General features: G+C 40.4%; 1 protein-coding gene across 5 annotated transcripts in view; it reads right to left on the reverse strand.

Moving 5' to 3' along the window:
* Positions 1-245: 245 nt before the first annotated feature.
* PROX1 (prospero homeobox 1) overlaps positions 246-16,995 on the reverse strand; it is a 53,425-nt gene continuing 36,675 nt past the window's right edge. For 4 of the 5 annotated variants that reach the window (XM_077902134.1, XM_077902135.1, XM_077902136.1 and 1 more), the window contains one exon: positions 246-5,928. In XM_077902134.1, coding sequence (XP_077758260.1) covers positions 5,740-5,928 — 189 coding nt within the window. In that variant the 3' untranslated portion in view covers positions 246-5,739. The remainder of the gene's footprint in view (positions 5,929-16,995) is intronic. The other variant, XM_077902139.1, reaches the window with a different exon arrangement.

Consider the following 16,995-nt stretch of genomic DNA (forward strand, 5'->3'; position numbering starts at 1 on the left):
GCCACTGGGGGCTGCTCGGGGAGAAAAGGTTTTAAAGAGAAATCTAACCAATTACTACAACTGTCTGAAGAAAAAAAGATCATTCCTAGGAGTTGCATGCATTTATGTTAGACTTGTGTAATTAAACATTTTAATGAAAGCAAAGCTCTATAATGGATATTGGTCACACCTTGCCTGTTGTCCTAAAATGGGACTTGGACCCAAAAGTTAAATGTTTCATTTTTTTTAATAAAATCAAACGGCACTGAGCTTGTAATGTATATTTTATTTTGCACAAGCTTGCATATATACTGCACATACATTCAGTTTAAGAGAAGATGGAAGGCACACAAGGCAATTGGACTACTGTATCCTTTAAGTGGTACAAAGCAAAAGGTAAAAGTTTGGAGAGTATACAAAAGCTTAAAACACACAAAGTAAAACCCCCTACCCACCCACCCCCCAACAACTTTTTTTCTGTTTTAAAATTTAGTAGCTGCCAAACTAAATTTTTGTACTTTTATTTTAAAATCAATTGTCTACTGCACCTTTTTTATTTTCTTTTTAATATGGACAGGGAGTCTCATTTTTTTTATCATATCAATTAATATTACAGTACATCCTTGGTAATACAAAATTGTACACCTTCATCAAATAAATTAGGATAAATTAAACCAATAAATTATGCAAAGTCTTCAGAACAATAGACAACAACAAAAATCCACAATTGAAATTGCCTCTAGCTAAAAAAAAAATCAAAAATTGACTTTATCAGTTCAGTTATTGTACTATATTCAAATCAAAGGGTCTTTATTACAAAAAAAGAGCTTAATAATGCTATTTACAACATATTGCTAAATAATATAAAGGCAGTGTTTTGTCACGGTTTATACTATATACATATGAAAAATGGCTGGGACAACATTGGGAGAAGCCATGACCTTTGATTCTTGTAGGTAGCGCTGAGACCAACCCCAAATACAATTTGTTTTTCTAATTCTAATTTTGAAGTGGTAATATACAATTTGAAAATGCTTTTCCCCCCCACGTGGAGGATTAGAATAATTCTAAAACACAGAATGAATACATTTTCACAAAAGAGGGCCAGTCTGTTTGCCTTTTCTGCTTCTGTCTGTGCATTTTAGAGGGTGTCAGATTTGAGAGAGGGCTCAGTTGAAAGACTCAAAGTCCAGACGCTTCCAGATCCTGTTATATTCTTAGAAGGATAATTATAAGAAGATGCAAAGGTTAAATACCAGTTTTGATCCCAGCTCTGAATATGAACATTTTAGCTTTAGTTTTATAGATGGTTTACAACCAACGGATCTACAGAAAACAAAACTGCATTTCCTTCAACAGAACATTTAAGTGCAATGCAGTAACCGCTTACTCATATAAACCAGTTACATTCTTTTAAGGGGAGCTTTTTGAAAACAATGCTTCTTGCAATTTGCAAACACAGAGTTTGTACCAGAAGGAAACATTTGTACTATTCACACGGATGAATATTCTATAATATACATGGCAAAGAGATTTTGCTCTGTCCTCACATGTACACTGCTTTCAGGGAATCTGTAAACCACTTTCTCTTTGATGAATTTATGATTGCTTCTGAGGGACATCCTATTTTTTTGAAGCCCCCAAATCTTTAGCTTTATGACTTAGTATTAACCTGTATATGTGTGTGTGTGTGTGTGTGTGTGTATGTGTGTGTGTACATGTATGTGGTGGTGGGGGTTTCTTACTAAGTGTTTTCATGTACATAGAAAAGAAATTTCCTAAATTTACAGAAACTGCATTACCCTTGCCCTTGACATCTGATGAAAGAGACTGTTATCTTTTAAAAGTAGAGAGCAGGATTTTCAAGAATGCTTTCAACTGTCTATACAGTCACTGTAGTGTTCCTAATAAATTCAACAGATGTTGTGAGAATGTAGTTATTTATTAAAATCTCATGTCTTACGTAACAACAGCCATGAGGTTAAATATTTACATTGCTTTATAAAAGTTCCCCTCTTGCTTTAGTGTTTTTGTTTTGCTTTTTTTTTTGTTGTTTTTAACATTTTTAAAAATGATATCCACCCACTTCCCTAGCACAGCAACAAAGATTCTGCAAACATAAAACACTTGAATTAAATAATACTCGGAGGCACAAAGCAAACTTCAGGAACATGTGGGTGAACATTTTCTTAAATAATTACTACATTCTACCATCTTCCACGTTGTTTTACCATTTAATGCGAAACGTCCTCATTAAACAGCCAGAGATACAGTAAGAATTAAATGTTTTGTTGTTGCAAATAGAACATTCTTTTCACAAAACATAACAAATGTCTAAAATAGGTCCTTAAATCTAGATAGGAAAAGGTAAGCTTTCCACTTCACACGCATATATATATGTATATTTTTACATGTGTGTATATGTGTGTATGTGTCTTTACGTTCACACACCCGCACACACATATATAGCACATGGTATGAAATATTGCTTCTATACTACTTTTCATTAGGCTAAGAAAACACAAGATTTGCACCACAGTTACAAAAAATTGGCTTCTACAAGAATTTTCAAAACTCGAATGCTGCTCAAACAATTGAAGAAAAAATAATTTGCGGTATCAAACTGTTCTAAAAATTCTCTTCTTCAAAAACGTATTCTCCCGCTTTGTTTTTAAAAAGACACAAAATATGCATAGCTATCAACGTTATGTCAAACAGCCAGAAAAAAAATCTAGTGTTTATTGCAGCTGTAGTAATTGGAAATAAAGTCAAAAAGATGAAATCGAAAGCCACAGAAGGCACAAGAACAATTGTACTTGTGGGAAAAAACTGGTATTTTGAAGGATTTTTAAAAATCCCCCCGCTGGTGCATTTTAGGTCTAGGCACAGACTATCACCTCAAGTGTATATGCAAAAATAATTTAGGGTTAGCAGAAAATAAGTGGTAATGTGGTATTTCAACATGCACTTTAGACTTCCTTTTTCCTATGTAAACTGTCCCTCATCCTCCCTCCCACCTTCCTAGAAAGTTAACTTTCTCCCAGGCAGCCAATTTTCACTTGGTGAGAGTTGAGCTGAGATTTGAAAGATGGTGATTAAAAAAAAAGTAAAAAATAAAATAAAATAAAAAACAAACCAAACCAAGCCAAACCAAACCCAAAATTGTTAAGTAGGAGTTTTGAGAGACAGACTTTTGTCACTTTCCAATGCACTGGCAGGCACAAGATTTTTGTGATCGTAAAAGGGGAAAAACCACCTACACGCAGAAGTGATTGCGTTCTATTTTCAGAACAAAGAGGTGAGTTTATCCTCATGCAAGTTCTACTCGAAATAATTTCTATGCCTCAGTGAACCTTGAGTGGATATGATCACAGATAAGCACATCAACATGGGTGGTGACACACACTTTTGCTTAATTTGTCTACTTAAATTCGAAAGGCAGGGTAAAATAATACTAAAGATCCAAATGAGTCTGGAATCAATACCGAATGTGCCCCAGATCAGAAGATACTAGCAGTCTGTCTGCGTACAGGTGAATACACTCCGGTCTTGCCTTTTACCTTGCCAATGGCAACATAATGTTGATGTGAATTACTTGGAACAGCAAAGACCCACTTGCATAATGATGTGAACAATGAATTCATACTCTTTCCCATGAAGCAAGGCAAAAGAGTGTGACCACAAGTTGAGATTGCTTCCCTACTTTGTGCTGATTGGGTTTTTTTTTTTTTTATTTCAATGTCATGATTACCTGAACATGTTTTTCTTTTTTTTTTCTCCCTCAAGCAAGCCAGAATGAGAACAAATTGGATCTGCTGGCTCTGTGCGTGCTACGTAGGGGAGCACGAGCTGGACAATGCATTTGGCTTGTGGGTGCGGAGAGAAGCCGGTAGTGTTCAAGCCTGCTTCGCTGCCCTCTGTCCACACTGTGAGAGTCTGTGAGCCTCCCGAATGATGCAGGGCATCATAGGACTGTGCCGTTTAATTTAAAGTCAGCAGGTTTTAAGGCTTTGTGCTGACAATAATTGCCTCCATACATTCCTGTCCATCAGCAGAATTTATAAACGATGTTAAATTACCGCGATTGGGTCAGCTAGTAGTCACATGGGTCAACCTGCATTCTCCAGAGTCAAATGTAACTTTTATGAAAATTAAGGAAAAATGGTATTTGTGTTCAATATAATCTAAATACCAGGTTTGTTCCTGTGTCACTTTAAGTGTGTATCAAATGACCTAAGGGGAGGGGGGGGGGTCTGGAAAAGCCTATTAGAATGAACAAGGAATTCTTACTGCATCTGCACACAAAACCCATCTGAGAAAACAAGCGTGAATGCCATATGACTTTTTAAAAGCAAGTATGGGACACTGTACACCTTTGAAAAACTGGAAAAAGAGAAAAAAGGAAGAAGAGGAGAACCATTGAAGAAAGCATAAAATAGCAGCTAGCTTTCTTATGTGTGCTGAAATTGTATCTTTTGGGTTAACCCCAACCTCTCCTATGCTGTCTCTACACTGTTCACACATTTTGGTCAGTACTAGCTTCTGAATTCGAAGAGACTTTATCAGTTGCTTTAAAATGCTGTACCTAAAATGAAGAAACACTTCATTAGACTGTCACCACTTTGAATATCCATCCGGGTAGTGTGGAATCGTATACGAAAATAGGTCATTCTTACATGTGCTCCTCTTCGGAGGTGAAGACCAAGTCAGCTAGCAGCTGTCAACAAGAGTCTAATGTAGGCAGGAGTTCTATGGTCAACTTGGGATGTCCTTTATTCCTTACTAGAGAAAGGTATTCAGAAAATAGTGTTTTTGGAAAAAAGTGTTAAATATTAAACAGACATCATAACTCTTTGAAGCACATAAACAAAGTTGAGCAAAGAGTACATTGGAAACGTATGTGCCTTTTTAATATCTGACGTAAGATAATAGAAAATTATGCCATAGGGGTTTTTCTCTATGAAAAATGACATGTACTCACTCATTATGAAGAACCAATTGTAAAATTTAGAGAGGTAATTTGAAGATCAGGTATGAGTTTCCCGCCTCATCTTGATAAAGAGTCAGTTTTGTGTAGAATTGCTCTGCCTCCGTAAGAAACTGGTACTAGTTTGGGCTACCTGCCATTTCTCTTACGGAAAGGCTTGACAGTGACTATTTTTCTATTTGAAATCTGGCCTTTTGGGGGTAACTTGTGAAAAGTGAGCCGTTCATCTGCCACTGACATTATTTTTAAACATGTAATAAAAAGCGACTTAATGGAGTTCCAACCAAACAAAATTATTTAAGTTTACGTAGTGGTTTCATTGAGTTTTCTGGCCTTCTTAGCAGTAAAAACGAGAAACACACCACCGTCTGTGGAGTGGTGCTGTGTCCCGGGTCTCCCTCTGCCAACTGCCATTTGTGATAAACCATCAATCAAGCAGAAGCATCTTTAAAATGCCTTTCCTTGTGAATAGAGATTTTACACACGTCAACATTCTTTTTTTTTCCCTGAAAATTAACCCTATTTGAAAGTCTCCAAATGTTAAGGGCCTCGGGCAAAAGTAAACTAAAGACCGATGGAAAAGAACCATCCCCTTGCAATGGAAAACCAAAGAAAATGAGTGAAAGATGATGAGGAGGAACTACCAGCTGATTTCATAACATATCCATGCCTCCCATACACATATATATGAAATCAAAATCTAGACACGTACAACTCGGACATCCAAAGGGGACTGCTACTATTCATACATTCGAAAAGAGTTGTTGAAATTTCTACTCATGAAGCAGCTCTTGTAGGCAGTTCGGGGATTTGAAAATCTCAGGGACTTCACTATCCAGCTTGCAGATGACCTTGTATATGGCCTTCTTCCAGGAAGGATCAACATCTTTGCCTGCGATAATGGCATTGAAAAACTCTCGTAATGTGATCTGCGCAACTTCCAGGAATCTCTCTGGAACCTGCTGATACAAGGAGACAATGGCATTAATAAAGTTTTCAGTTTCAAGTCTCCAGTTCTTCAAAGGAAATTGAGCTAAGTTCTTTCTTGCAGAAAGGGGCTTACATGGCACCTGCATTTGCTAAAAATGGCCGGCCTCTCTTCTCTTATGTAAAGTCGTTATATATAGTAGCATTGTAATGTAGGGTGGACAGCTTTGTGAAGTCTTAGAAAGGGCCTTGGGGAAAAAAAAAAAAAGAAAGAAAGGGCCTTGGGCAAAGGATACACGCAGACACACGGAGAAACCAGGATTCCCTTCTGAATATTCAGGTAAGAAAAGGGGACACGCTGTTGGGATTCCCCACTTCACCAAACAGGTGTATTCCAGGGACAAGTCTCTGGCTAATCTTTCAGAATTTGAATCCTATTTTCTTTGGATTTCCATTATGAAGACGAAGCATGTTCCCAAAAATAGAATAAGAAATCACTGGCCTTTGATATCAACGAAACCCCTGTAAATGAAGAAAACCTAAAATCTGTTTCCTACTCAGAGCAGCAGAAGAGTGTTGACCTGAGTGCTGAATTGTATATGAGAGTAATATGCACCATGAAGTACCCTGCATACAGACAGGGCTAAGATAATGAAATGAATGCTGAGTCCCAAAATACCAAATCTGTACTGAGTCCTAAAATTCTACCTCGGAAATTACTTTACTTTGAGATTAGGATCGCTCCATAAGAGTGATTCATGCAGCTGATGGTAACAATGAAAACTAACATTTCTGGCGTGCTTATTACGGGTCAGGCGCTGTGTTATGTACATGAATCATGCCATTCAATTCTCCCAACATCTCCATAAGGTGTCATTGTCCCCTTTTTACTGTGGGGAAAACTTGGGCTCAGAGAGATCAAGGGAATTTTTCAAAGTCCTTACATTCTAAGACCAATATCCTCCAAATATTCTTTTTATTTTTAAAAAGAGTTAATTAATGAATTTAATTTATTTTTTAAAAATATTTTATTTATTTATTCATGAGAGACACCAAGACATAGGCAGAGAGAGACCGAGACATAGGCAGAGGGAGAAGCAGGCTTCCCGCAGGGAACCGGATCCAGGACTCCATCTGGGGACCCAGGGATCACGACCTGAGCCGAAGGCAGATGTTCAACTACTAAGCCACCCAGGTGCCCCATCAATTTATTCATTTTAGAGAAAGAGAGAAAGAGACAGAATGCACGTGCTGGAGGAAGAGGGTTGGGGGGCAGAAGGAGGGGACATGTAGACTCTGTGCTCAGCAGAGGGGCTGAGTTCCCGACCTGAGCCAAAATCAAGAGTTGGATGCTCAACCGATTGAGCCACCCAGGCGCCCCTCCAAATATTCTTCTTAGAATCCCTATTTGCTTATCCTTTTCTTCCACAGCAACTATTATGTGCATGGGTGTGTGTGTGCGTGTTCTTAATTGTTTATTTAATAGTCTGACCTCTTGTCCAGGGAAAGGGGTAGCCATTGATGTACTTAGTATTCTTTGTCAGTTACTAAAGGTAAAAAAGCATGGCTTCTCTTTCCCCACACCAAGATAAAGGATTAGCAGAGCCCTTCTGTGAACTCTTAATTTTCCAAGTACACATGGACACTCAGTAGATTTCTTTTAGTAGGGTATGTATGCATTAGTAATGTTTTATTTTTATAGTAAGTGCAGATACATGAGGAAGTAAATGTACTATAGTTGTAAGTGTAGATAGATCTGTCTGCACATACACAAGAGGTGAAAAGATTTTCATCCCAGTTCACATATGCCACTTTATCAAATAAAAAGGAGGTACGGTCACGTCGAACAGATTTGATCTCTTTCTCCCCTTCGTTTCTCAATTTGTGCAATGGACCATTTTATAATGATAGTAACTATTAAAGAAAACTAAAATGATCACCAAGCATCTCTGTTTTATATATTTAAAATTGGACAAAGAAATTCACTCCTTCCAATGGTAAGTAAGTCACTTGTCTTTTGTAAAAAAAAAAAAATTAGTAATTTCCTAGAAAAAGGGATCCCTGGGTGGCGCAGTGGTTTAGCGCCTGCCTTTGGCCCAGGGCGTGATCCTGGAGACCCGGGATCGAATCCCACGTCAGGCTCCCGGTGCATGGAGCCTGCTTCTCCCTCTGCCTGTGTCTCTGCCTCTCTCTCTCTCTCTCTCTCTGTGACTATCATAAATAAATAAAAATTAAAAAAAAAAATTAAAAAAAAAATTTCCTAGAAAAAGAAGGGACCCTATCTGGGGCCTATCAGAGTCTAGAAAAAGCAAAAAATTTGAGAAGTCCCTTCCAAAGACATATATATCATGTCCTGAGAAACTGGCCAGTTTCTCAGGACATAGCTCCCCAAAATCATCCAGACACTACCTCCTCCCCACACATCCCAGGGGCCATTCCCTGATGAGAATTCATCTAGATTTGCTGCAGAAGGTTGGTGATTTCTCCCCTAAAACTCTTGCAGATACAGGATAGGAGGGATAGGAGGAGCCTGGAGAGATTAGCTCTCCCACTCACCTCACACCAAATAAAGAGTCATTAAGCAGGCTTTCTGAGTACTCTCCCCTCTTCCCTCAAAGATAATCCTTCACATTTTATCAGCTGGGCATTATTGAGAGAGGGAATCTGGCTGGAGAACAGTAAGGCAGTACAACTACCCACTCTAACTACTTGGTTTGGGAGCTGTTAGCCAAATGCTACAGAAATATAATCATAGGCATTTATTAAAATAAACAATTCAAGAAGTGTGGTTTTCCTGGTCACTGGCACCAAAGGCATGACAAAGATCTATGTTCCTTGAACACTTGGGGAACGCAGCATGGCATGGCAGAGAGCTGTGTGGGGCACAGGGTACGGTGGCCGCTCCAGGGGAAGTCAGAGAAGAACGGAGCCCCTCCACACCAAAGGGCCCCACAGGAGGTCTGGAGTACCAGGGCCCAAAGGGAACAGAGTATTGTCTGAGATCCTCAGAGGAGAGAGATGGCATCAGCTCTAGAGTTGGGAGGGAAGCAGAGTTCCAGGATTTGCCTGAGGGCAAATGAAAGTAACTTCTCGGGGTGAGGGGGTGGTGGGTTATGCAGCTCCCATCTTTTTTTATTTTATATTTTATTTTATTTTATTTTATTTTATTTTATTTTATTTTATTTTATTATTTTATTTTATTTTATTTTATTTTATTTTATTTTATTGCAGTTCCCATCCTATTATTACCATTTGTCATGCCTGTTAATGGTTTTTAGTGGGTTTTATCTTGTTTTAAACATTCATTTCTTTTGGTGGTAATCTTGGGCCATCCTTCACCATCTTTTGTATTTGTGTCTTGTGTTGTTTAATTTTCACCTACTTCTCGCTAGCTGTAGAACTAGCTAGCAATGAACTTGCCACAAGACTTCTCTAGATAAAGAGCCACAGTTTCTATTCTGTGTATTTCGCAAACCACCCCTGCCCGCAATGATTACCTACAAAAGTTCTCTTGCCTAGTCTTTCAGAATGAGAACTTGTTTTCTGCTTTACTCCATACTGCTCTGGAGTCCTACCTACCTTCTCCCTCAAACTTTTTTTTTTAAGAAATTTTAAAATAATGCCCCCCCAAAAGATAGCATATGAAGAGTTGGAATCGATCTCAAAAGTCAATTTTTGTAGATAAGAAACTACGAGACTCTACAAGATGAATGAATTATGAGAACAAGAGACTCATGAGAAATAACATGTCCAGGTGTCTAAGCATTAAAGCATGCTGACTCCTTTTTAATGCATTTTCAGTAATTTCTATTTAGATAGGGCATCAAAACCTTGACAAGCTACGGATCTGTGTCTGAGAAAAACCACAGAAGAGCTGGTAACTTCAAAATCAATGTGAACAAAGGATTCCCAGGAGGAAATTTAGGTTATTGGTTTATGTTTGAGAAGGGATGAATTCTTTTTGAACAAATGAAATGGTTTGCTAATTTAGTGCTTACTTTGAGGCAATACTTCCCACAACAGATTGGGCTGGTTTAGAGCAATTGATAATGAGATCCTCTAATGCTAGAGCAATTAATCTTTTTTGGTGGCTCCAGAAAGGTAAACTGATGAGTAGCAACTGATCTTTTGAGAGAGTGCCAAGGAATTCATCCACAGGTAGAAATAGCACCCATGGGAAAAGAGACCCTCACCTTTCTGCTTTAAAACTTTCCCCAACTCCATTTAACAGAGTAAGGGGTGGAGGAGTCCTTTCTGATTTTTTTTTTTGTGGGGGAGGGACTGTCTTAGAATTCAGGCTTATGAGAATGATGTTGCCCATATTTTTCTGGACCTCTTCACACCTAATGGATTTCCAATCACTAATAAACATCTGCAGAAAATCCCTTAGTGACAAGTAATCCCTTATCTAGGTTTCTTTTAATAGAACCCAACAATCTGCAGAATGAACCCCAGAGTATCTCCTCAGCATCAGGTGGCAACAGTCAATCAAGTCCCTGGAATGCAAGACAATGCAGGCTGCTGGGAGGGGGGAGGGAAGGCCATGCCTTTGGACATGCCACAGGGAAAAAACAAAAGGCTTCCAAAGTCTCTGGCTGGAACTCTGAAGCTATTGTGGGAGCTGCTGTGCCGAGTGTTCTTCAGGAGAGGAGAATGGAAACTTTGCTTGATAAAAAGGCATCCCAATATAGGAACCTCACCCCAAATGGTCTTGCCTCTCCTTGCCTTGATATTTGGAGGAGAATATAATTGCCATGAGGTACTTGAATGCACTCATAAATTTGAAGGGGGCTGGCTATCAGCATCTACCAATTTCATCACAATCTTTTGTACTTGAGTCTCCTCAGAGCAAGCAAGGGCCTTATGGGCTTTGATAAAATGGGGAAATCGGAAGGATGTTTTCAAATCTGCTCCAGCTGTGGCTGAGTTGCGCGGGTGCGCGCACGCGTGGACACGAATACACATGCACGCACGCACACTCACGGTGTGTTGGGTGTGCGGCTGTTTTGTGGTTCTTTTTTTTTTTTTTCCCCTCAGAATGAGTGGCAAAGACACATTTTTCCCCTGTCTTCCTCCTCCTCTTCCCAGTTGCTTTACCTTCAAGGATGATTTGTTTTATTAAACTGACTGTCCCTAGCCTCTGCAGTACATAATAAAAGCCTGACATAGCAGGCTGCCTGCCTTCTGTGTCCTGCAGACACTCATCATAAGTGTCAGGACATACCAAGGTTAGTGGTCACTGGAAGTGTGCTCGCTGGCCCAAACCTTGCCAAACGCTCTTGGCAGCTGAATGAATGTCACAGAGAATAGAAGGGGAATTACAAAGGTTAAAAAGAAGACAGCCTCTCCTATTTTCTGGAGACAGAGAAGCTGATTTTTCACACCTCTGAAATATCCACAAGCTCATCCCTTGGCCTTTTGCAGGAGACCTAAACCTGGCCCCTTGCACAGTTTCCCACGGATACCTCTCCATCCTCAATCCCCTTTAAAAATTGGTCCACTGGCCTAATTTTATCAGCAAAATGATCTTTGTTGAAATGGACAGAAAACAAACCAGGCGTAGAGCTGTCTCCCCAGCCCCTCCCCAATAACCAAAGGCTCAAATGGCTTTTCGAGGTTATCAATAGGTTTCAATCTTATCAAGGGAGATCCTCTATTCAGTTCATCTCTTTAACTATTGTTTTTTCAAACTTACTTCGACAGGGAAATGTAAGAGGGGACCTGTGTATAGACAGGAGATGGAAAAGTAACAACGTGGCTACTATTTTGGTGAATTAGTTTGTGTGTGGGTTTCCTTTCTTCTTCCTCCTCCACTTTTTTTTTTAATACTATAAAAGGACAATAAAATGCTGACTGTAAGAAGACAATGTCAAGGAGAAAAGGGTACTGGTATTTTGGATACTCTTCACTGCTCGCCTTGGAGAGAGAGTTATTCTTGTCACAAACCCTTTTGTCTGCATCTGCTGACTGCTTGCCTGTAGCCAGCAGCATACTTTAACTGTTTTGTCACCTCCTAACATCACATGCATCAGCTGTTGGGCTTTTGTTACGGGTATTGTAGAACTAATCCACTGTGGCTGTTCTACTGTGCAGTAAATAAAACAGAAACGGGCTTCTCAGACAATTCTGCATGAATATTTCAGATGGCTTTACAACTCCAATTCACAAAATCAAATAAATAAATAACTCCCCCAGCCTCTCCCAGCCTCTACCCACACAGAAACAAAACCCCTCGAACTAGACCCAGATGCCTCCAAGTCAACTGGATTGGAGACACTGACTTGAGCCTTCAAGCAATTGTTTCAGTGATGTTGAAAGAAGAGTGCTCTCTAAACTCAAACGCCGTGGTGTTCATATTTACTATTAGTGTTAGACACATCTAAGTTCAAAAACTGGGTAAGCAGCTTTGAAAATCCGGAGAGTTGCTTTTCTCCTTGGGCTTTCAAAGAAACCAAAAAACCCAAAAACAAAACAAAAATGAATGTAATGCCCTCAGAAATATATAGTTAGAGTTGCCTTGTCAAATTGCTTTCACCGTTTCCATCTGCGTTTTCTTCCCTCCCACTTCTCTGAAAGGGGTCAGAGGAAGATGCTCGTGCATCTTGTTCATCCCAAGAGTCTCTTCCCAAAATGTTTCACCTGTGCAGGAGCATGAGAGTCGCACTTTGGGCTGGGGCTTTCAAAACCGAATTTGCATCATGAATTCTCTCTTACAGGGTAAACAACGCACTGATCATAAATTGCGAGGCATTCTCTAGATGACTTCTAAGTGTCTTTGGAGAAGCTAGGAAGAGAAAGGGCATCTGCTCGTGTACACGCACACACGCACATGCTCAGAGAGGTCCTAGAGAAGGAGACAAAGTTGAAGTACTTTCCCCAGCACTCATTCACCCTGGTGTGCACATGATTCCTCTAAACAAACTCTCCCATCCCCGCTGTTTGTTAAGTAAATATTGATCAAGGAGAGACCTAGCTCCTGACGGCAGTGGCACAAGCTGGGGACTTACACTGCAGACAGAGTGGACTTAAATGGATAAACTCAGATGCTTTAGTAACTCCTCAAAGAGATTATCAGATGAAAAGGCAAGAACAGATATGATATTGCTGCCCCTTTCCACCGGTGCATTCTCACTGAATTTTCCTGCCAGGCAGGGGAGGAAACCTGGAGTTATCAACTATGGTTATAAGATGCTGTTATGGAGGGTCTCCCTTGCAGCCAGGCATGCATTTACTGTGTGTGTACATCTCAGGACTAACTGGCCCAGAAAGAAGACATGGCACTGGATGCTGCACGGAGTGCATTGTGGGATTGTGTCCCAACGTCCCCGGTGGGAAAGCAAACGTGAATGTGCTTTGGAAAGCGTAACATACCACCCAAATGTAAGGGGAGGCTTTGAACCTTTAAAGAAGAGTCCGATTCCTGGGAAGTATTTCACTGTGGCTAGTAAGTGTGTGCAAAGCAGTATTTTGAGAGATGCTCTGAGTACGTCTGCTTGAGCAATGTTATTGGCTGAGTCAACAGGTTGAGAAAGTTGCTTTGTGTTTCCTAAGTTTTATTTCAGTCATTTCATGATTGTGATTTGAATCTCTGTCAGGAGCTGAAGGAAGCGCCATGTGTGCTTCCCTTGGGAAGGCCAGTTTTACAATGATCACTAGAGATTAGGTTTTGTATATTAATCACTGAGTGCCACAGTCAAAGAACGGGGTATTATACCTAAGAGTTCCCACTAAACGGCTACATGGCGTTTAAATTTTATTAGGATGCTCACACCTATGTTTGGAAGGCCTGGCAGTATCTGGGGAGCACTGGCTGCGAAGCCACTTGCCAATGCCTGCCTGGTTATACCAGAGGAAGATTCTGGTTGTGGCAGCAACCAGGCTTCGGACTAAAGCCTTTTTTACTCTGATGCTCCAAGTGGCGTTCAGTGTTTGGGCACCCTAGAGGACTGGCTCAGCATAACGCCCATGCAGTTTTAGGCCTAAGAGTGGGGCTCACTTCCTAGTTACATGTTTTGCCACTTAAATATGTGAGGAGTAAATGCTTATAGGAAGTGGCTATAGTTCAAGGCTGTCCTTAAAAAAAAAAAACAAAAAAACAATAAAACAAAAACAAATCCACCCCCCCCCCATGTTTCCTCTAAGCAAGGGAACACATGGCAATAACAGTCTGTGTGTATATATATATGTATATATATATATATTTTTTTTTTTACAAACCTTCAAAAGAACAATGTTCTGTTGAGCAAAATTCAGTAGCATTCTGTAAACATTAATTTAAGCAAATCAATACACTCAGTGAGCTAAAGCCATATTGCAAGATAAACTGGCCAGAGTGCCACTTTGTCAAATAGATTTTCGTTTTCTCGGCTAGATAAAGACAGTTTCAAAACGGGGCAAACGTGTTGCAACCAAGGTTTGAAAAGTATGTGGCCTTCAAACAGCCTGCTTGTTCCTACTGCAAAGCTGGATAAACATACTTTAAAAATGATAAGATGGCTTAGAATTGATTTGGCTTTCAGATTGTACGTATAGTAGATTTCTTGGTTGTCTCACAGGAAAAGGATAAAACAAAATCCCATGCATTCAGAAAAAAAAAATGTACTTGGGAGAAGGGGTTAAATTGTCTTGAGAAAAGGAGCTTTGGGGGCAGTGTCAGTTGGTGCTTGACTTTAAAAAAGAAAGGAAGAAAGAAATCTTTATTCATGCTGACCTGATGGGCAACAGGCCTTCTTGCCAAAATCCAAAAGCCAAACTCTCTAGTGGGTTTGGGATCAGAGGTTTCAGCTGGTGGAAGCTGCTCGCGTTCTGTGCACACCACGCAATGTCATGTTAATGTGCGAGGGGTGGGGGTGGGGACAGAATGGGAGGGAGACCCACACACAACGGCCCCCAGGTTGCTCCCAGCCAGCCTGAAAGAGCTGCAGGGATAATTAGAAAAAGTGGCAAAAGGGAAGCATGTCTCTCCGTCTGTCGCTGCAGCAGGGACATACATTGGGCTTGTGGCAGGAAAACTTCCAAGTGAAACCGCCTGACATCCTCCAGGGCCATACCAGTCTATACAACCAGATAGGACATGGTGGAAATGGCCTAGTGGAGGAAGTGTAATAAAAAGAATGAACAGTCATGTGGAAATTGCAAAAGAGGGAGGGTAAGGATCTACCCTGAATGGACAGTGGAACTTCATGAACAAGCATCAGAGGAAGTGGACTTTGGTCCGTAGTGTGGGCAGAGAGGGGCTGCTACAGGCTGTCACCCGTTGTGTGGGTGAAGTGAAGGACAGTGAAGGAAGGACTGAGGCACGCCCTGAGTATTTTGTTTCCTCACCCGCACGGAGTCTTTCTCTTTTAAAAGTGGCTATTTAGAAAATCCAAAATTCCTACACCTCAATGAGGTTGGTAACATATGTGTTGATAGAAACATCGTGTGATGATCAAGAACTGTCCTTGGATGGGGCGTTTTGACTGTGAATAAAAAAGAATGTCTTAACATCTACTCTTCCTGTTAATAATTTGTGTATACTTTCCAAACTGTATAAACATTCCATTGGTAACTCTGTGCAGCGATATCAAGATAAATAAAACCATCTCTCCCACAGCCCCAGAGAGGGAGGTACTTAACTGGCTTGCCGGGAGTAGAATGGCAAATGTCATTATAATACACTCTGTGACAACTTAAAAATTATTTTGTGGGGCTGAAATTTGGTTCACCAAATATGATTAAAATGGCTAGTTTATTTGCTCATGCTTGGAAGTCTTGGTTGTATACGTGCCAGGAAACACAACGACTGTCATGTTATTTGTGGTGATGGAATAAAATTTCCTTCCCTCCAAAGCTCTGCACGTGTTTCAAAGAGTGACTCCAAGTTTAAACAATGAACACATAAAATTAAACAAAAAGAAAACCAGAAAAAAGGTATTAAAAGGGAAAATCTAATACTTTCCTAATCTCTTTACCCCCAGGATACATTGCAAATACTCTTGGATCTGAAAAAAAAACTGGAAGCTCTCCACTGGAATTATGCAGCTGGTAGGCTATTCAGGTAAGACCTGGATCAAGGCTATTCCACCAAAGAAACAGGGAGTTTAGGAACCTCAGGACGAGGAGAGAGTTCATGTTCTCCAAAAGGGTGAAACGATCTGAGCCAGAGGCTGGCAAACTTTTTCTGTAAAGGGCTAGATAGTAAACACACGGGCTTTGTGGGCCACATTCAGTCTCTGTTGCCCATTCTTCTTCTTGTTTACAACTTTTTAAAAATATAAAACCATTCTGAGCATGGAGTCATAAAAAACAGGCTGAGGGCCAGATCTGGCCCATAGGCCATAGTTTGCCAGCCTCTGCTCTTAGCCAAACTTGAGGGCTGAGAATGAATGCGCTTTCATTCTTCACTAACCCTGTGCGCCTCACTGGGTCACCACACTACTTGTTCTTGCAGGGTAGCTGGGATTGATTCGCCCAAATGCAACCCGCAGTGTCACGTCATTTCTCAGGTGTACCGAGGGCTGCGCATGTCGATGGGAACAGAGTGGAACCACACCCAGAGATCATCAAGGACCAGTCTTGCTTGGTCCACCAAGACTTCAGTCTTGCTCCACCTTGATGAGGAGCTTTTCCTTAGGAACTTTCCTGCCAGTAAACACTCAAATGTACGAGATGGAGGAATCTGTATTTCCTTCAAAACCCATCAAATGAATCAACTCGATATTTAGATGGAAAAATAAGCAGCGTACTGGTCACTCTGTAGCGTTAACTAACTTCCTTTCAAGGCAGCCTCATGAATTATGTGGCATCGGTATCTGAGTTCAAGACAGGCTGGGAGTGCTTAAAGTTTAACTTTTGCTACAATTACCGGGTGAGGCGGTAAAATAAATAGGGCCAAGCTTGGTGCCATTCTTGGATGGGAGATTATCCAAAAACAACAAGACATAAACTCTCCAATATTGCACGAAAGGAAGCTGGGGCACAGATAATCCACAGTTACTCCTGTTTCGTTCGAGAATGCATTACGTGATTGTTTTCTGCAGCAGGTTTATCTTCGTAATTAAGCTTTGCCTAGGCTAACATGGAAACTAGCCTGCGTGCCCTGTATTCATGCTGATAGAGCA

Source organism: Canis aureus, chromosome 6 (genome assembly GCF_053574225.1).
Source record: "Canis aureus isolate CA01 chromosome 6, VMU_Caureus_v.1.0, whole genome shotgun sequence".
NCBI classification, from domain to species: Eukaryota; Metazoa; Chordata; class Mammalia; order Carnivora; family Canidae; genus Canis; species Canis aureus.